We start from the raw sequence: 21,849 nt of genomic DNA on the forward strand, positions 1-21,849 counted from the left end.
ACCCTTTGCCTTGATGACAGCTTTGCACACTCTTGGCATTCTCTCAACCAGCTTCATGAGGAATGCTTTTCCAACAGTCTTGACGGAGTTCCCACATATGCTGAGCACTTGTTGGCTGCTTTTCCTTCACACTGCGGTCCAACTCATCTCAAACCATCTCAATTGAGTTGAGGTCGGGTGATTGTAGAGGCCAGGTCATCTGATGCAGCACTCCAATACCCTCCTTCTTGGTCAAATAGCCCTTACACAGCCTGGAAGTGTGTTTTGGATCATTGTCCTGTGGAAAAACAAATGATAGTCCCACTAAGCGTAAACTAGCCATGCTGGTTAAGTGTGCCTTAAATTCTAAATAAAATCACTGAGTGTCACCAGCAAAGCACCCCCACACCATCACACCTCTTCCGCCATGCTTCACGGTGGGAACCACACATGCAGTGATCATCCGTTCACCTACCCTGTGTCTCACAAACACATGGCAGTTGGAACCAAAAATCTCAAATTTGGACTCATCAGACCAGAGGACAGATTTCCACCGGTCTTATGTCCATTACGTGTTTCTCAGCCCAAGCAAGTCTCTTCTTCTTATTGGTGACCGTTTCAGTGGATTCTTTGCAGCAACTCGACCATGAAGGCCTGATTCACGCAGTCTCCTTGATGTTGACATGTGTCTGTCAATTGAACTCTGTGAAGCATTTAGGCTGGTAACTCTAATGAACTTATCTTCTGCAGCAGAGGTAACTCTGAGTTTTCCTTTCATGTGGCGGTCCTCATGAGAGCCAGTTTCATCATAGCCCTGGATGTTTTTTTGCGACTGCACTTGAAGAAACTTTCAAAGTTCTCTTTCTTATTTGCACTGTTCTTGCTATAATATGGACATGTTCTTTTACCAAATAGGGCTATATTCTGTATACCCTCCCTACCTTGTCACAACACAACTGATTGGCTTAAAAACATTAAGAAGGAAAGAAATTTAAAAATGTACTTTTAACAAGGCACACCTGTTTATTGAAATGCATTCCAGGTGACTACCTCATGAAGCTGGTTGAGAGAATGCCAAGAATGTACAAAGCTGTCATCAAGGCAAAGGGTGCCTACTTTGAAGAATCTCAAAAGAATATATATTTTGACTTGTTTAACACTTTTTTGGTTACTACTCTACATGATTCCATATGTGTTATTTCAATGTGTTGATGTGTTCACTATTATTCTATAATGTAAAAAAAGTTTAAACAAAAAGAAAAACCCTTGAATGAGTAGATGTGTCTAAACTTTTGACTGGTACAGTATGTATGTATGTGTATATGTATATAACAAGTCGGAGGTTTACATACACCTTAGCCAAATACATTTAAACAAGGTTTTTCACAATTCCTGACATTTAATCAGAGTATAAATTCCCTGTTTTAGGTCAGTTAGGATCACCACTTTATTTTAAGAATGTGAAATGTCCGAATAATGGTAGAGAGAATGATTTATTTCAGCTTTATTTCTTTCATCACATTTACAGTGGGTCAGAAGTTTACATACACTCAATTCGTATTTGGTAGCATTGTCATTAAATTGTTTAACTTGGGTCAAACATTTTGGGTAGCCTTCTACAATAAATTGGGTAAACTTTGGCCCATTCGTCCTGACAGAGCTGGTGTAACCGAGTCAGGTTTGTAGGCCTCCATGCTTGCACACGCTTTTTCAGTTCTGCCCTCAAATTTTCTATGGGATTAAGGTCAGGGATTTGTGACGGCCACTCCAATACCTTGACTTTGTTGTCCTTAAGCCATTTTTTCCACAACTTTGGAAGTATGCTTGGGGTCATTGTCCATTTGGAAGTCCCATTTGTGACCAAGCTTTAACTTCTTGACTGATGTCTTGAGATGTTGCTTCAATATATCCACATCATTTTCCTGCCTCATGATGCCATCTATTTTGAGAAGTGCACCAGTCCCTCCTGCAGCAAAGCACCTCCATAACATGATGCTGCCACCCCCGTGCTTCATGGTTGGGATGGTGTTCTTCAGCTTCCTCCAAACATAACAATGGTCATTATGGCCAAACAGTTCTATTTTTGTTTCATCAGACCAGAGGACATTTCTCCAAAAAGTACGATCTTTGTCCCCATGAGCAATTGCATAGCATAGTCTGGCTTTTTTTATGCCAGTTTTGGAGGAGTGGCTTCTTACTTGCTGAGCGGTCTTTCAAGTTATGTTGATATAAGACTCGTTTACTGTGAATAGTGATACTTTTGTACCGGTTTTTTCCAGCATCTTCACAAGGTCCTTTGCTGTTGTTCTGGGATTGATTTGCACTTTTCGCACCAAAGTACGTTCATCTCTAGAAGATGGAACACGTCTCCTTCCTGAGCAGTATGACGGCTGCATGGTCCCATGGTGTTTATACTTGCGTACTATTGTTTGTACAGATGGACGTGGTACCTTCAGGCATGTGGAAATTGCTCCCAAGGATGAACTTGTGGATGTCTACAAAATGTTTTCTGAGGTCTCAGTTGATATCTTTTGATTTTCCCATGATGTCAAGCAAAGAGGCACTGAGTTTGAAGGTAGGCCTTGAAATACATCCACAAGTACACCTCCAATTGATTCAAATGATGTCAATTAGCCTAACAGAAACTTCTAAAGCCATGACATCAATTTCTGGAATTTTCCAAGCTGTTTAAAGGCACAGTCAACTTAGTGGATGTACATTTCTCATCCACTGGAATTATGAGTTTTTAGAAAAAATATTTGTGTCATGCACAATTTAGATGTCCTAACCGACTTGCCAAAGCTATAGTTTGTTAACAAGAAATTTGTGGAGTGGTTGAAAAACAAGTTTTAATGACTCCATCCTAAGTGTATGTAAACTTCCGACTTCAACTGTATATATATCTCACACATATATACATATACACATAAATAAAATGTCCTCTCATTGTCAACTGTGTTTATTTTCAGCAAACATGTGTAAATATTTGTATGAACATAAGATTCAACAACTGAGACATAAACTGAACAAGTTTAGAGAAAGTGACTAAGAGAAATGGAATAATGTGTCCCTGAACAAAGGGAAAGTAACAGTCAGTATCTAGTGTGGCCACCAGATGCATTAAGTACTGCAGTGCATCTCCTCCTCATGGACTGCACTAGATTTGCCAGTTCCCGAACATTTCTGGGGGGAATGGCCCTAGCCCTCAGATCCAAAGGTCCCAGATGTGCTCAATGGGATTGAGATCCGGGCTCTTCGCTGGCCATGGCAGAACACTGACATTCCTGTCTTGCAGGAAATCAGGGACAGAACGAGCAGTATGGCTGGTGGCATTGTCATGCTGGAGGGTCATGTCAGGATGAGCTTGCAGGAAGGGTACCACATGAGGGAGGATGTCTTCCCTGTAACGCACAGCATTGGGATCGCCTGCAATTACAAAAAGCTCAGTCTGATGATGCTGTGACACACCGCCCCAGATCATGACGGACCCTCCACCTTGATCCCGCTCCAGAGTACAGGACTCGGTGTCACGCTTTTTGCCAGTCATGTCTGGTGCCGCGCGACGGTGGGTTTGTGCCCATAGGCGACGTTGTTGCCGGTGATGTCTGGTGAGGACCTGCTTTACAACAGGCCTACAAGCCCTCAGTCCAGCCTCTCTCAGCCTATTGTGGACAGTCTGAGCACTGATGGAGGGATTGTACGTTCCTGGTGTAACTCGGGCAGTTGTTGTTGCCATCCTGTACCTGTCCCGCAGATGTGATGTTCGGATGTACCGATCCTGTGCAGGTGTTATTACACGTGGTCTGCCAGGACGATCAGCTGTCCGTCCTGTCTCCCTGTAGCACTGTCTTAGGAGTCTCACAGTACGGACATTTCAATTTATTGCCCTGACCACATCTGCAGTCCTCATGCCTCCTTGCAGCATGCCTAAGGCACGTTCACACAGATGAGCAGGGACCCTGGGTATCTTTCTTTTAGTGTTTTTCAGACTCAGTAGAAAGGCCTCTTTAGTGTCCTAAGAATTTCATAACTGTGACCTTAATTGCCTACCGTCTGTAAGCTGTTAGTGTCTTAATGACTGTTCCACAAGTGCATGTTCATTGCACACACACACACACACACACACACACACACACACACACACACACACACACACACACACACACACACACACACACACACACACACACACACACACACACACACACACACACACACACACACACACACACACACACACACACACACACACACTTACCCCAAGTTCTGTTAAACCATTGTACTGTGACATTCTGGTGGACACAAAAGATTTTGTAATTTTGACCACAAGCCCTAAACTACAGAGCAAAACCACATCATGCATTTAGAGAAAGCATGCAACCCCACAACACTCAGCACTGATGTGAACCCTGAGACAAAAAAGATCTTCCCAAAATTCACATCATAATAAAATCTAAAAGAAGTAGTCCTGGTCACAGCACCAAATCCATAAATCACCTGATTGTCCTGAATTGTATAGAGAAGCAATGTAAAGAGACATATAATCAACACAAAGGACATGGTATGGAACAATGTATGGGCAAGGATTACAAAATTCTGGCAATTTTCCAGGATTTCTGAAAACTGAAATCTGGATTTCTGGGAAAGTTACCAGAGTTTTGCCACCCTGGTACGAGCTTATATGCACTGGCAATAAGCATGAAGGCCTTATTGATTATTTTATCACCACACGATGCTCTCCAAAAGGCCAAACACAGCATTTATCATAAACAGGTGATTCCTGAGATCAAAAGGCATGATCTTCCATCACCATATAATAAGATCCATGGCTCTCAGGAGCCTGCATTGTCCAGCTGTGAACCTTGAAAGAGGGTCAATGCAACACCTAGCTGTACTGTACCCACCACCTAAAAGCAACACCTGTACTGTACCAACCACCTAAAAGCAACACCTAGCTGTACTGTACCCACCACCTAAAAGCAACACCTAGCTGTACTGTACCCACCACCTAAAAGCAACACCTAGCTGTACTGTACCCACCACCTAAAAGCAACACCTAGCTGTACTGTACCCACCACCTAAAAGCAACACCTAGCTGTACTGTACCCACCACCTAAAAGCAACACCTAGCTGTACTGTACCCACCACCTAAAAGCAACACCTAGCTATACTGTACCTACCACCTAAAAGCAACACCTAGCTGTACTGTACCCACCACCTAAAAGCAACACCTAGCTGTACTGTACCCACCACCTAAAAGCAACACCTAGCTGTACTGTACCAACCACCTAAAAGCAACACCTAGCTGTACTGTACCTACCACCTAAAAGCAACACCTAGCTGTACTGTACCTACCACCTAAAAGCAACACCTAGCTGTACTGTACCTACCACCTAAAAGCAACACCTAGCTGTACTGTACCTACCACCTAAAAGCAACACCTAGCTGTACTGTACCTACCAACTAAAGCTTCACCTGAATATAATCTGCTTAGGTTAAACATACACTGAACACTCAACCCAACAAGTACTCAGAATCTCTTCACTTACTTGCTAGTTTTAACGATAGAAAGATAATTACTGATATTTCTATGCGTTTAACCTAAACGGTACTATTACCTTTACTAAAAAAACGTTATCCGACTAAAAATGTCCATACTCAGAGAGACACTTGTTCTGATGTCCCCAACGAGCCTATACAGAACAAATGAATCATCACTGTCCCTCAAGAGGAGAGAAACAGAGGCATGGTGCTGTCCAGGTCATTTCTTCATAACAATAACACCTCATTACGGTGAGTTCTGAAGGGGTGCCATACACACAGCTGCAATATTGGAGTACTTACAGCTGTATGCATAATTCATCAAAGGGAGAAGGCAAAGGAAGGAAGTAATTTCATTGGGAGGATAAAGAATTCTCATTGATGTGGTACATGACATCTATCCATACGGTCATGTCAGTGGCTCCTTTCCTAATTCAAATGTTTGCTGCTTTTCTGCATCACATCTCAGAGAACCATTTTTCAAGAGGTAAAATACAAAAGGTTTTAATCTGACCAGAATGAGAATAAAACTTTTAGGCTACTTGTGGGAATTTAAAAACTTTTAAAGTAAAACATGTCTCTACTAGAAGCCACTGCATCAGCAGACCAAGACAAAACAACAGTCCTCCTTTGACTGAGCAACCCATTAAGTAAAAGTAAAAGCCACTGAGACAGATACAGGGAGCAAGGTGGGGGTAGAGAAGTACATTCTGTTCACTCTCTCCGCAGACAGAGTCGTGCCTAAGTGACTTTCCAATTAGTTCAAGAGATGAGAAACTGTCTGTCATTAGATAGCAAAGGGAATCCTGGCCAAAAACTACAGATAAGAGAGAGTGTTTCCGTCTGTGATTTTCATGGATATTGGAATACATGGAGTAGTGAAGATGCAATTCAACCAATATATAATGTGCACGAGGAAAGAAAGTGGATAGGGGGTTGAGAGAGAGATGGAAAGTGAGGGGGTTGAGAGAGAGATGGAAAGTGAGGGGGTTGAGAGAGATGGAGAGTGAGGGGGTTGAGAGAGAGAGAGAGAGAGAGAGAGAGAGAGAGAGAGAGAGAGAGATGGAGAGTGAGGGGGTTGAGAGAGAGAGAGAAAGAGATGGAGAGTGAGGGGGTTGAGAGAGAGAGAGAGAGATGGAGAGTGAGGGGGTTGAGAGAGAGAGAGAGAGATGGAGAGTGAGGGGGTTGAGAGAGAGAGATGGAGAGTGAGGGGGTTGAGAGAGAGAGAGATGGAGAGTGAGGGGGTTGAGAGAGAGATGGAGTTTGAGGGGGTTGAGAGAGAGATGGAGAGTGAGGGGGTTGAGAGAGAGATGGAGAGTGAGGGGGTTGAGAGAGAGATGGAGAGTGAGGGGGTTGAGAGAGAGAGAGAGAGATGGAGAGTGAGGGGGTTGAGAGAGAGAGAGATGGAGAGTGAGGGGGTTGAGAGAGAGAGAGATGGAGAGTGAGGGGGTTGAGAGAGAGATGGAGTTTGAGGGGGTTGAGAGAGAGATGGAGAGTGAGGGGGTTGAGAGAGAGATGGAGAGTGAGGGGGTTGAGAGAGAGATGGAGAGTGAGGGGGTTGAGAGAGAGATGGAAAGTGAGGGGGTTGAGAGAGAGATGGAAAGTGGGGGGGTTGAGAGAGATGGAAAGTGAGGGGGTTGAGAGAGATGGAAAGTGAGGGGGTTGAGAGAGATGGAGAGTGAGGGGGTTGAGAGAGATGGAGAGAGATGGAGAGAGATGTAGAGTGGGGGGCTTGAAAGAGAGAGGGATGAGAGTGAGGGGGTTGAGAGAGAGGGATGGAGAGTGGGGGGCTTGAGAGAGAGATGGAGAGTGAGGGGGTTGAGAGAGAGAGATGGAGAGTGAGGGGGTTGAGAGAGAGATGGAGAGTGAGGGGGTTGAGAGAGAGATGGAGAGTGAGGGGGTTGAGAGAGAGATGGAGAGTGAGGGGGTTGAGAAAGAGATGGAGAGTGAGGGGGTTGAGAGAGATGGAGAGTGGGGGGTTGACAGAGGGAGAGATGAAGAGTGAGGGGGTGAGAGAGAGATGGAGAGTGGGGGGCTTGAGAGAGAGAGAGGGATGGAGAGTGAGGGGGTTGAGCGAGAGACAGAGAGTGAGGGGGTTGAGAGAGAGATGGAGAGTGAGGGGGTTGAGAGAGAGAGAGGGATAGAGAGTGAGGGGGTTGAGCGAGAGATAGAGAGTGAGGGGGTTGAGAGAGAGATGGAGAGTGAGGGGGTTGAGAGAGAGATAGAGAGTGAGGGGGTTGAGAGAGAGATGGAGAGTGAGGGGGTTGAGAGAGATTAAGATATGTACCGTACCTCTGGACTCTTGCGGTTCTGAAGGATCTGTTTGTCCGTGTCCTTGTTTGCAAAGAAGCGAGTGCATCCTCTGTTCAAATACTGCAACATAAACAATAATCAGTAAACAGCAGCAGATTTCATGGATCAATATACCGCAGTATGACAGTTTTAACAATACCTAAAATATCTATTGAATATCCCATCAACGCTGGTCCAGAATGGTTTAACATGATCGTCAACACATTGGACACCATGCATGACCAGTTGCAATATGGCAAACTTGATGACTTTTGAAAGTCAAAGCAAAGTAATATATCCACATCACTGTCTCTGTGTGGACTCAAATACTGATTTTTTGTTTCTTGAGGATTCACCATTGTTCACAGCAAAGAGTTTATATTTGGCACAAAAGACGTTTCTCCCTCTCTGTAATTGCTTTTGTGCGACTTTTAATGACTTCTCAGTAGCCTGCTCTCTTCCTGCCTGTCACTAGAGATACGGCCTGATGGTGAGTGCGACGACAACTTCCCAGGTGGGTAGGAGAGAAAAACAAAACAGAATCCGGTGGCTTATCTTGTTTGTACGAGAGGAGTATTCTCAGCTGAAACGGAACAAAGGTTTTCATTACAGAGATAGGCCTTTGGGAGGATTCTGTATCTCTCTCCCTCCCCACCTAATTTTTTTGTTTCCAGATCAGCAGAAAACAAGTTTAAAACGGATGAGACCATTAGAGGAAGGTAGCTCGGTCAGGTAGAAGTGCCTTGCTTACTGCACAAAAGAATGGCTTCATTGGACAGATAGAAATAAGAGGCAAGGCACAGCCACACAGTACACACATTTATGAAAATATGAGAGGGGAGATGTAGGCTACCGCTGAAATGAAATATGTGTCAGCATTGACGTTTGACTTAGTTAATCCTATCTTTTCACTGCAACTTCCTTCCTGTCTAGTTGCTCAAACCCATTTTCCTATTCAGGATCCATTAGATGCAAATCTGTACTGGGTGTGAAAGAGAAGACACTTGACTTATATGGGTGCTGTTGTTAATTCTATATTCTAATCTGCACCTCTCGCAAGATGCGCCTGAGCCCTTGTAAAATGTCTGCCGAGAGCCAGGATCTCCAAAGGTCAATAGTAATGTCCAAGTGGAATTGGATATCAGCAGAAATGTCACTGCCATTAACCATGCATCACCCCATTTGTTTATCTCCATTACAGTGGACGATATTGCTGTCAAGAACTGGAGTCAAAGCACCTCATCTTCCTGAGGCTGAGCGGGACCAGATACTGAAAGAGACTCAGGCTGAGCGGGACCAGAAACTGAAAGAGACTCAGGCTGAGCGGGACCAGAAACTGAAAGAGACTCAGGCTGAGCGGGACCAGAAACTGAAAGAGACTCAGGCTGAGCGGGACCAGAAACTGAAAGAGACTCAGGCTGAGCGGGACCAGAAACTGAAAGAGACTCAGGCTGAGCGGGACCAGAAACTGAAAGAGACTCAGGCTGAGCGGGACCAGAAACTGAAAGAGACTCAGGCTGAGCGGGACCAGAAACTGAAAGAGACTCAGGCTGAGCGGGACCAGAAACTGAAAGAGACTCAGGCTGAGCGGGACCAGAAACTGAAAGAGACTCAGGCTGAGCGGGACCAGAAACTGAAAGAGACTCAGGCTGAGCGGGACCAGAAACTGAAAGAGACTCAGGCTGAGCGGGACCAGAAACTGAAAGAGACTCAGGCTGAGCGGGACCAGAAACTGAAAGAGACTCAGGCTGAGCGGGACCAGAAACTGAAAGAGACTCAGGCTGAGCGGGACCAGAAACTGAAAGAGACTCAGGCTGAGCGGGACCAGAAACTGAAAGAGACTCAGGCTGAGCGGGACCAGAAACTGAAAGAGACTAAGGCTGAGCGGGACCAGAAACTGAAAGAGACTCAGGCTGAGCGGGACCAGAAACTGAAAGAGACTCAGGCTGAGCGGGACCAGAAACTGAAAGAGACTCAGGCTGAGCGGGACCAGAAACTGAAAGAGACTCAGGCTGAGCGGGACCAGAAACTGAAAGAGACTCAGGCTGAGCGGGACCAGAAACTGAAAGAGACTCAGGCTGAGCGGGACCAGAAACTGAAAGAGACTCAGGCTGAGCGGGACCAGAAACTGAAAGAGACTCAGGCTGAGCGGGACCAGAAACTGAAAGAGACTCAGGCTGAGCGGGACCAGAAACTGAAAGAGACTCAGGCTGAGCGGGACCAGAAACTGAAAGAGACTCAGGCTGAGCGGGACCAGAAACTGAAAGAGACTCAGGCTGAGCGGGACCAGAAACTGAAAGAGACTCAGGCTGAGCGGGACCAGAAACTGAAAGAGACTCAGGCTGAGCGGGACCAGAAACTGAAAGCGACTCAGGCTGAGCGGGACCAGAAACTGAAAGAGACTCTGAGGCTGAGCGGGACCAGAAACTGAAAGAGACTCAGGCTGAGCGGGACCAGAAACTGAAAGAGACTCAGGCTGAGCGGGACCAGAAACTGAAAGAGACTCAGGCTGAGCGGGACCAGAAACTGAAAGCGACTCAGGCTGAGCGGGACCAGAAACTGAAAGAGACTCTGAGGCTGAGCGGGACCAGAAACTGAAAGAGACTAAGGCTGAGCAGGACCAGAAACTGAAAGAGACTCAGGCTGAGCAGGACCAGAAACTGAAAGAGACTCAGGCTGAGCGGGACCAGATACTGAAAGAGACTCAGGCTGAGCGGGACCAGAAACTGAAAGAGACTCAGGCTGAGCGGGACCAGAAACTGAAAGAGACTCAGGCTGAGCGGGACCAGAAACTGAAAGAGACTCAGGCTGAGCGGGACCAGAAACTGAAAGAGACTCAGGCTGAGCGGGACCAGAAACTGAAAGAGACTCAGGCTGAGCGGGACCAGAAACTGAAAGAGACTCAGGCTGAGCGGGACCAGAAACTGAAAGAGACTCAGGCTGAGCGGGACCAGAAACTGAAAGAGACTCAGGCTGAGCGGGACCAGAAACTGAAAGAGACTCAGGCTGAGCGGGACCAGAAACTGAAAGAGACTCAGGCTGAGCGGGACCAGAAACTGAAAGAGACTCAGGCTGAGCGGGACCAGAAACTGAAAGAGACTCAGGCTGAGCGGGACCAGAAACTGAAAGAGACTCAGGCTGAGCGGGACCAGAAACTGAAAGAGACTCAGGCTGAGCGGGACCAGAAACTGAAAGAGACTCAGGCTGAGCGGGACCAGAAACTGAAAGAGACTAAGGCTGAGCGGGACCAGAAACTGAAAGAGACTCAGGCTGAGCGGGACCAGAAACTGAAAGAGACTCAGGCTGAGCGGGACCAGAAACTGAAAGAGACTCAGGCTGAGCGGGACCAGAAACTGAAAGAGACTCAGGCTGAGCGGGACCAGAAACTGAAAGAGACTCAGGCTGAGCGGGACCAGAAACTGAAAGAGACTCAGGCTGAGCGGGACCAGAAACTGAAAGAGACTCAGGCTGAGCGGGACCAGAAACTGAAAGAGACTCAGGCTGAGCGGGACCAGAAACTGAAAGAGACTCAGGCTGAGCGGGACCAGAAACTGAAAGAGACTCAGGCTGAGCGGGACCAGAAACTGAAAGAGACTCAGGCTGAGCGGGACCAGAAACTGAAAGAGACTCAGGCTGAGCGGGACCAGAAACTGAAAGAGACTCAGGCTGAGCGGGACCAGAAACTGAAAGAGACTCAGGCTGAGCGGGACCAGAAACTGAAAGCGACTCAGGCTGAGCGGGACCAGAAACTGAAAGAGACTCTGAGGCTGAGCGGGACCAGAAACTGAAAGAGACTCAGGCTGAGCGGGACCAGAAACTGAAAGAGACTCAGGCTGAGCGGGACCAGAAACTGAAAGAGACTCAGGCTGAGCGGGACCAGAAACTGAAAGCGACTCAGGCTGAGCGGGACCAGAAACTGAAAGAGACTCTGAGGCTGAGCGGGACCAGAAACTGAAAGAGACTCAGGCTGAGCGGGACCAGAAACTGAAAGAGACTCAGGCTGAGCGGGACCAGAAACTGAAAGCGACTCAGGCTGAGCGGGACCAAAAACTGAAAGAGACTCAGGCTGAGCGGGACCAGAAACTGAAAGAGACTCAGGCTGAGCGGGACCAGAAACTGAAAGAGACTCAGGCTGAGCGGGACCAGAAACTGAAAGAGACTCAGGCTGAGCGGGACCAGAAACTGAAAGAGACTCAGGCTGAGCGGGACCAGAAACTGAAAGAGACTCAGGCTGAGCAGGACCAGAAACTGAAAGAGACTCAGGCTGAGCGGGACCAGAAACTGAAAGAGACTCAGGCTGAGCGGGACCAGAAACTGAAAGAGACTCAGGCTGAGCGGGACCAGAAACTGAAAGAGACTCAGGCTGAGCGGGACCAGAAACTGAAAGAGACTCAGGCTGAGCAGGACCAGAAACTGAAAGAGACTAAGGCTGAGCGGGACCAGAAACTGAAAGAGACTCAGAGGCTGAGCGGGACCAGAAACTGAAAGAGACTCAGGCTGAGCGGGACCAGAAACTGAAAGAGACTCAGGCTGAGCGGGACCAGAAACTGAAAGAGACTCAGGCTGAGCGGGACCAGAAACTGAAAGAGACTCAGGCTGAGCGGGACCAGAAACTGAAAGAGACTCAGGCTGAGCGGGACCAGAAACTGAAAGAGACTCAGGCTGAGCGGGACCAGAAACTGAAAGAGACTCAGGCTGAGCAGGACCAGAAACTGAAAGAGACTCAGGCTGAGCGGGACCAGAAACTGAAAGAGACTCAGGCTGAGCGGGACCAGAAACTGAAAGAGACTCAGGCTGAGCGGGACCAGAAACTGAAAGAGACTCAGGCTGAGCGGGACCAGAAACTGAAAGAGACTCAGGCTGAGCGGGACCAGATACTGAAAGAGACTCAGGCTGAGCGGGACCAGAAACTGAAAGAGACTCAGGCTGAGCAGGACCAGAAACTGAAAGAGACTTAGGCTGAGCAGGACCAGAAACTGAAAGAGACTCAGGCTGAGCGGGACCAGAAACTGAAAGAGACTCAGGCTGAGCGGGACCAGAAACTGAAAGAGACTCAGGCTGAGCGGGACCAGAAACTGAAAGAGACTCAGGCTGAGCGGGACCAGAAACTGAAAGAGACTCAGGCTGAGCGGGACCAGAAACTGAAAGAGACTCAGGCTGAGCGGGACCAGAAACTGAAAGAGACTCTGAGGCTGAGCGGGACCAGAAACTGAAAGAGACTCAGGCTGAGCGGGACCAGAAACTGAAAGAGACTCAGGCTGAGCGGGACCAGAAACTGAAAGAGACTCAGGCTGAGCGGGACCAGAAACTGAAAGAGACTCAGGCTGAGCGGGACCAGAAACTGAAAGAGACTCAGGCTGAGCGGGACCAGAAACTGAAAGAGACTCAGGCTGAGCGGGACCAGAAACTGAAAGAGACTCAGGCTGAGCGGGACCAGAAACTGAAAGAGACTCAGACCTGCCAGCTAACTATAACAGAACAATCATTCCTTAAAGTACAATGAGATGGATAGTTTTATTTGTGAAGTTGATGCCAAGAAAATAAACGATGGCTGAGTGTGCCATCTAGTGGTCTCCGAGCCACGGAGCAACATTAACAATTCATGCAAATGTCGATCATGACTTGACATTTTTATAGCAGCATTTTATCTTAAGCTGAAACACCAAAAGGTGTGAGCCTCCTTAATAATTAATGATGCACTGCGATAATCAGAGGAGCTTCTCTGCCCCCCGTTGCAGAGACAGCAGAGACTGCATAGGACAGCGCAGTGTCCTTAGAATGACGAGACAAGGTTATACCTTTTTCGACTGAGACGAACCAAGCAGAGCAATACAGCGCCAGCCTGGTTACGTATCCACTCTGGAGGGACAAGACAGGGAACAAGGCTGGCCCGTAGGCCACTCTCACCCTGAAGGTGTCTGGTGATTCCAGGTGGAACTTGGTCCTGATGTCCTCGGAGGCTCCAGCACACAGCCGGTAGAAGATGTGGTAGTTCCTCTCCTCCTGGCTCTGCTGGCAGATCCTGGATTTCTCCAGCAGGTAGTGGGACACGAAGCCTCCCACCACAGTATTCTAAGTGACACAACAACACATGTTCAATTAGCATCAGAACTGGGTTCAAATACTACTTTAAATAATGTTCAATATTTAAAGATGCAGTCTGGGCTCTTAATAAGCAATCATAAATTTATAAAATATCTTATACGAATTGCTTTTTTTTTATTTTAAAGACGTAACATATATGAAATGGATGACATATTACTCAAAAGTACTGGCTGAAATTACACAAAAGCTCTAGAGTCTAGAGCATCACTTTAAGCTGGGCTTTATTAAGCTTGCCTGGTACAATGGAACAAACACAAGTCTCACAACTAATCTCCACCCATCTGGCACTCGAGGCAAGCCAAAGCAGACACAAAGTATTTTAAAGATTTGTCAAATCACTATTTCGGTGTTGTTGTCTGAGGATTTCATTGATAGTGAATTATTATACAGTGGTGCTGCTGCACCTTTTCGTTGAAGTGGATCTCTACAAACTTCCCAAAGCGACTACTGTTGTTATTCCTGACAGTTTTAGCGTTTCCAAAAGCTTCTAGCAGGGGATTGGCTGTGGGATTGATGAAGAAGAAAAGCAATTAAAACACTAATCCATACTGTGTGGTATTAGGTCATGCTGCTGGGAAGTGAAATTCATATTTACCTTCAACTATTCTCTCATCAATATCTTGACCTGTTCCATAGGATGTTGTCAAGTATCTAAAGCGCAGAAAGAAATAATCAGAGTTAAAAGGGAAGTTTAAAGTTTTACATATGGCCTTATTTTCACTCTGTGGTAGTTGATCCCACAAACAATTTATTATTTTATATTTTGTTTCGTTAGAGGTTGTCACATTTTGCTGTGGTCAAAATGTGTCTACCAATTTTCTCTGAAATGAAACAAATATATACACACACACACACACACACACACACACACACACACACACACACACACACACACACACACACACACACACACACACACACACACACACACAGTTGAAGTAGGAAGTTTTACATACACTTAGGTTTGAGTCATTAAAACTCATTTTTCAACCACTCCACAAACATCTTGTTATTAACAAACTATAGTTTTGGCAAGTCGGTTAGGACATCTACTTTGTGCATGACACAATTCATTTTTCCTACAATTGTTTACAGACAGATTATTTCACTGTATCAATTCCAGTAGGTCAGAAGTTTACATACACTAAGTTGACTGTGCCATTAAACAGCTTGGAAAATTCCAGAAAATTATGTCATGGCTTTAGAAGCTTCTGATAGACTAATTGACATATTTCTGGTCAATTGGAGGTGTACCTGTGGTTGTATTTCAAGGCCTACCTTCAAACTCAGTGCCTCTTTGCTTGACATCATGGGAAAATCAAAAGAAATCAGCCAAGACCTCAGAAAGTGTTGTAGACCAGTAAAACAAGCCCTATAAATCGACATACCTGAAAGACTGCTCAGCAAGGAAGAAGCCACTACTCCAAAACCGCCATAAAAAAGCCAGACTACAGTTTGCAACTGCACATGGGGACAAAGATTGTACCTTTTGGAGAAATGTCCTCTGGTCTGATGAAACAAAAATAGAACTGTTTGGACAGAATGAACATCGTTATGTTTGGAGGAAAAAGGGGGAGGCTTGCAAGCCGAAGAACACCATCCCAACAGTGAAGCGTGGGGGTGGCAGCATCATGTTGTGGGGTGCTTTGCTGCAGGAGGGACTCGTGCACTTCACAAAATAGATGGCATCATGAGGCAGGAAAATTATGTTGATATATTAAAGCAACATCTCAAGACATCAGTCAGGAAGTTAAAGCTTGGTCGCAAATGGGTCTTCCAAATGGACAATGACACCAATAATACTTCCAAAGCTGTGGCAAAATGGCTTAAGGACAACAAAGTCAAGGTATTGGAGTGGCCATCACAAAGCCCTGACCTCAATCCTATAGAAAATGTGTGGGTAGAACTGAAAAAGTGTGTGTGAGTAAGGAGGCCTACAAACCTGACTCAATTACACCAGCTCTGTCAGGAGGAATGGGCCAAAAATTCACCCAACTTATTGTGTGAAGCTTGTGGAAGGCTACCCGAAATGTTGGACCCAAGTCAAACATTTTAAAGGCAATGCTACCAATTACTAATTGAGTGTATGTAAACTTCTGACCCACTGGGAATGTGATGAAAGAAATAAAAGCTGAAATAAATCACTCTCTCTATTATTATTCTGACATTTCACATTCTTAAAATAAAGTGGTGATCCTAAAACAGGGAATTTTAGCTAGGATTAAATGTCAGGAATTGTGAAATACTGAGTTTAAATATTTTTGCTTAAGGTGTATGTAAACTTCCAACTTCAACTGTATATATAAAAAACAGTTCTAGGGATCAACTACAATCATATAGAGTGAAAATACGTCTACAGGTAAACATTTGTGAGCTTCCCCTTTAATGTCAGTACTCTCAGAATATACTTATTTTACATGAACCATTAGAAACAGCCTGCCAGATCAGAATGGGTCTGTGTCCCAAATGGTACCCTCATCCTTATATAGTGCACTACTTTTGACTAGCTCTGGTAAAACATAAAATAATGCACTACATAAGGATTGGTGTGCCATTTGGGACACATCCTGTGTGTTGACAATACACAGGGAATGTCATGATTTTACCGGAGGACAAACTTGGTGTTCTCAGTCTTCCCGGCACCAGACTCCCCGGACACGATGATGGACTGGCTCATCTTCAGCACCCTCATGTCCCTGTAGGCCTTGTCAGCTGACACACAGACATCCAGACAGTTGTTAACAATTTGTTAACCCTCTCCTTTTCCTCAGTGATACAAAATGTATCTCAATGGGATCATAAATTAAGCCTATGGTTGTATTAGACATGCAAACTGTACAATGAATGCTCCTTGTACTTCTAAATCACATGCTAGATGACAGTATTCATTGTTAACCATTTACCTCAGTGACATACAACTTCTCTGAATGAGATCCTCAAGATGATGTTTGCATTAGCAAAGTCACACCGCACAATGAATGCTCACCCTCATAGGCAGGGTTGGGTAGGTTACTTTCTAAATGTAATCCGTTACAGTTACTAGTTACCTGTCCAAAATTCTAATCAGTAACTTCACTTGTGGATTACCCAAAGTCAGTAACTTTTTGAAGATGACTTTCCCCCTAAGAGGCATTAGAAGAAGACATAATGTATATGCTACCAATTGAACGACTTCTATTGCAGGATAAATCATGTTAAAGTTGACATATCTGGCCATATATATGGATGTTGTATGTTACTTTATGTGTTGGTTATGTAGGCTTCTTCTAACCCATCGCTTTCTACTACATATAATACAATTAAATGATATCTTTACATTAAAAACCAAAGTCTATCAGAATTCCAGTCATTCATATAAATGATCTTGATCTTCAAGAATAGGACTTGGAAATATGGAAGTGTAAGTTTAGCCAAATTGTTTTAACTGAGCGCGACACCAAAACTAAGGACTTATTAACCAGCCCTACTCTGTTGTTTATGATTGTGTTGTCATGGAGGACTGACTGGGCTCATTGTAGGAGTTGAAAAATAAATACTGCTCTCATGGAATGGCATGCTTTGAGCACTACTGACAGTGCTATTGACGTGAAAAAGGAATGCCATATGCTGCATTCGCTATAGGCCTATTGTTTCAATAACAATGTTTCAATAACAAAATGTTTCAATAACAAAATGTCTGCCCCGCCTTTTTTGGGGGAAAAAGCTGAAAGGGATGGGCCTCGAAAAATGTAACCGCTCAAATTAATAGACAGAGATATGGATGCAAAGACTGACCATCCATGATATCAAAATGATTGTTTTAACCATGTTATGAGGCTATACAGTGTTTGTTTACATTTATTTTGTTTACAAACGTTGGGGTAAAACAAGCTTATATTTTGGGTTCTCATGGAGTGACAGTTGAACTAAGATCATCAGGCATTTATAAGTTATACTCTTCAACAATCAATGGATGTATATATCATTTATACGTCCAAAAAGGGATGTAGCATCTACAGATTGATCCATTAAGTTTATCAAAAGTGTGCGAGTTTGAGAATGTGTCCATCAGGCCAATGGATTTTTAAAATGTTATATCAGCATGAATTAGACTGAGTAATAGAAGCCAGACTTGGGATGGTATCATATCAGCATGAATTAGACTGAGTAATAGAAGCCAGACTTGGGATGGTATCCGCACTATGCAGCTGTTGCAAGAACGCAGTTTCACAGGCTGTCCACTGGTTTCGAAAATAATGATTGATAGGCAACTTAAACTTCTTGAATTCAACCATTATTGGGCTCAAATACACATTTGTGAACAGTCAGCGACAACAACCAAAGTCTGTAAGGCGCAAATAGCTAAATGAGAGAGCAGCAGTGTGATTTACATCAATGCGCTATGTAGATATCAACAATAAGTGATATCTCTATCGCCGTAGACTACACCACTGCGGTCATCCTTATCTCCGAGCGTTTATTCAAGTTGGATAGTCGCACCATTGGAAGACATAGCTTGGACTGTAGCCTACAAAAGTCCATTCCTGCTCTTGTCCCGCGATCCATCAAACACATTTGGTGTGTTGTCATAGGGGTCTCTGACCTCTGGTCACACTCGATCAGGTGGAATACATTTGTGCCTTTTTTCAATGCTGATTTGAATGTCATTGAGAAAACAGAGAAGTGTCAAAGAATGTTTTTGTAAACATCCTTTCTGAATGTAAAAGCAATCCTCGAAGTAATCATCTACTTTTTCAAAAGCATTTGTAATCTGATTACAATATTTTTGCTGGTAACATAACGGATTACAGTTAGTTTTTTTGCAATCCCTTACATGTAACGGCTCAGATTACATGTAATCCGTTACTCCCCAACCCTGTTAATAGGTAGCTAAATCACACTGGTAAGCAAAATGACTATAGACTGCCCTCTGGTGGGCAGATGTGAAAGTGTAACACATTGTCAGCCCAAAAGTGGCAGGGACTTTGTGTCTGAGTCCCGAATGGCACCCTATTCTCTACATAGCACACTACTTATATATATTGACCTATATAGTGCCCATAGAGCGTCGATCAAAAGTAATGCACTATACAGGGAATAGAGTGCCATTTGGAACCTTCCTTCCCAGTACTCACCAATAGCGTAGACGTGAGGCGGTAGGGTGCCCAGGGACCTCCCATGGTACTGTTTAATGGTCTCGGGAGCATAGAGCTTTGGGATGTCATAGTAGGGGTTCACTGCTATCAGGATATTAGCTACAAACGTCTGGGAGAAAAACAAAGAGAAGTCAGAAATACTCTAGTACACATATAGGAATCTGTTTTTAGTGAGACGCTGTACATTTGTGTTGATATGACACCCAGTTTTTTCTCAGTGACCTAAGAAAACACTTGAGTCCCATCACTGCTAAAAGGAATTGTCACTTCATAGGACAAAGCAGGCAGTTTCTCACTGCGACCACCTAGATGCCCCCTGTTGGAAAACAAGTGTCCCACCTGTCTCCTCTCCACACCTGCCAGCATTCACGTCCCCCTGCCTGCCCCCTGTCACATCAGAGGATCTAATTAAGTTCAGTGGGGAACAGGATAGCACTCCCTGGCTCTGTTCTGCTCCCTGGCTGATTATAGAGGTCACCTGAGCCTGGGGTAGACACAGGGGCCAGCAGGGAGAGTGACAACAAGAGCTAGCTGTGTGTGTGTGTGCCACTGTAACTGGCCTACCTCCCAGCAAACACCTGACACAGCCCTGAGTGACAATGACAAGCCCATCACGCCTGTCACACTGGGAAGCAGGGAGGGAGGGGACCCACCACAACACATACAGTAGGTACAGAGAGACTGAAGTGACAGGTCTTTAGCATGATAATGAGTGGGTGTTCTATTGAACTTACCCCTGCTGGTTCAACCTGTGGCCTGTTCACCATTGCGCAGACCAGATTGATGAGGAAGACAGCAGGATATAGCTATGTCTGTTATAAAGTACTTACATAAATTCTGTCTTTACTATACCGCACACGGACGTTGTTCAAGAGTGTGGCTTCATTCAAGTACATTAAAGAACCTGAAAAACAACAGATCTGAAGTCAGTTAAGCCAGACTAATCACAACTGTCAAAAGAAGAGGATGGATCAAAATGAAAAACACATAAGAACTTAATGGCACAAAATGACATTCCTCAATCCTCAGGGGAATCATTTGCATCGGGCAACAGTTTCAGGGTTGTAATTTAGTTCATAACTTCATATAGTGCTGTAAAAACACTTAGGTGTCAGTTAGGGTAGCTTTATGAGATGGTGAGAAACAAAAACCTTGTGGAGACTGAAGCCTTTTGGTAAAACAAACTCACAGTTGTCTTCCACATGTTTGTTGACATCATCCTCAGCCGGAAACACTTGGTTGATCTGGGCCGTAAAGCTCTGAAAAAACAAGATGGAGGTGACAGATGATCAACTAGTCTTTTGTACTTTTAGCATGCCACTATGCTGACACTAGGCTGTTCTCTTTGTTGAAGAGTGGGCAACTACATCAAGTTCACGTGGCTTAGAACATTAAACAATACCCAAAGGAGAGAGAAAGGAGAACATTTTAATCATTAGGTATATTTGGATTCCAATCAATCTGCTTGCTTTTAATGATATAAATCAGGAGTCTTTTCAAGTCTGTCAATGTGTTATTTTTGCACTCCCAATGAGCTACTAGAAATACTGACTGTTCAGATGCCATTGCTGGCGGGGCCTGGCTCCAGGGCCTGGCGTACGCAGCAGTAAGTGACAAATCAGGGGACAATTGATTATTTGGAGAGAGGCAGAAACAGGATCTGGGAGCTGGCTAGAGAGGTGTTGGCTGCTGCAAGCTCTTCCAGCCCATGGTTGTTAGTCAGCACCTCCACTGCAGAGTACAGCCACCGTGCCATATTCACTAGTTATCAGCACATACGCATGGCCCAGGAAAAACAATACAGTTAGACAAGTGCTGTGAGGCTGGAGCTAGTCTGGCGTTAGTAGGGTGTGTGTGTTTGTTATAGCACGTGTTTAGGGTAAACACATCTGGTGAACACTATGGGTTATTTCAGAATCCTAAAAGCATCTCAAAGCACATCGCGATTTCAAGTAAGTGTGACTCAGTGTGTGATAGAACACCAAAAGGTTAGTCTGACTAATGAGATTTACTAGTCCCTGCCTCTCTCTCCACCCCTCCCTTCTCTCTCTCTCCACCCCTCCCTTCTCCCTCTCCACCACTCCCTCCCTCTCTACCCACCCCTCCCTCCCCACCCCTCTCTCCCTCCCTCCCTACCCACCCCTCCCTCCCTCCTTCTCTACCTACCCCTCACTCACTCCCTGCCTATCTACCCACCCCTCACTCCCTCTCTCTCTACCCACCCCTCCCTCTCTCTCTTTCTACCCACCCCTCCCTCTCTCTACCCACCCCTCCCTCTCTCTCTACCCACCCCTCCTTCTCTCTACCCACCCACCCCTCCCTCTCTCTCTCTCCATTAAGTCCCAGAAAGCTTGAAAGAAAACACGGTCACATGCTTCTGATTTGTCACAAAAACAAACTGTGTTAAAAGTCCAAACTAAGGGTGGCAGCTAAGTCCAAGCTACAAAGAAATTCATAGTCTATCCCAATGTTTTCAAAGTTAGCTAATCCAATGTAAAGATATTTTTATTAAAGCATATATGGGATACACATCTATGTTCATAGAATTATGAACAAACATACAGTAAGTTCTCTTCTACACTACTAGGCTAACCAAAGTTAGTGAAAGCTCGCTGGCTGCTCCATTCTCCTTCTGCATGGATATATTCTCCTGGCCAGCCCCTATAACACAACACCAGCTAAAAGCCTTCTGCCATTTTACCTTACCACTCCACAAGAGATTCAGACATTACACTAGGGAAAAATTAACATGTTTAACAAATATTTGAGAAGTTTGTGTCGGGAACACATGTGGGTT

General features: G+C 45.1%; 1 protein-coding gene across 7 annotated transcripts in view; it reads right to left on the reverse strand.

Annotated features, from left to right (window-relative positions):
* LOC135506085 (unconventional myosin-VI-like) overlaps window positions 1-21,849 on the reverse strand; it is a 136,396-nt gene that overhangs the window by 74,162 nt on the left and 40,385 nt on the right. For all 7 annotated transcript variants that reach the window (XM_064925496.1, XM_064925495.1, XM_064925491.1 and 4 more), the window contains 8 exons: window positions 20,242-20,311; window positions 19,883-19,956; window positions 19,032-19,161; window positions 16,524-16,629; window positions 14,513-14,568; window positions 14,322-14,419; window positions 13,720-13,884; window positions 7,813-7,893 (listed from right to left, as the gene is read on the reverse strand). In XM_064925496.1, coding sequence (XP_064781568.1) covers window positions 7,813-7,893; window positions 13,720-13,884; window positions 14,322-14,419; window positions 14,513-14,568; window positions 16,524-16,629; window positions 19,032-19,161; window positions 19,883-19,956; window positions 20,242-20,311 — 780 coding nt within the window. The remainder of the gene's footprint in view (window positions 1-7,812; window positions 7,894-13,719; window positions 13,885-14,321; window positions 14,420-14,512; window positions 14,569-16,523; window positions 16,630-19,031; window positions 19,162-19,882; window positions 19,957-20,241; window positions 20,312-21,849) is intronic.

The sequence above is a fragment of the Oncorhynchus masou genome, chromosome 19 (assembly GCF_036934945.1).
Source record: "Oncorhynchus masou masou isolate Uvic2021 chromosome 19, UVic_Omas_1.1, whole genome shotgun sequence".
NCBI classification, from domain to species: Eukaryota; Metazoa; Chordata; class Actinopteri; order Salmoniformes; family Salmonidae; genus Oncorhynchus; species Oncorhynchus masou.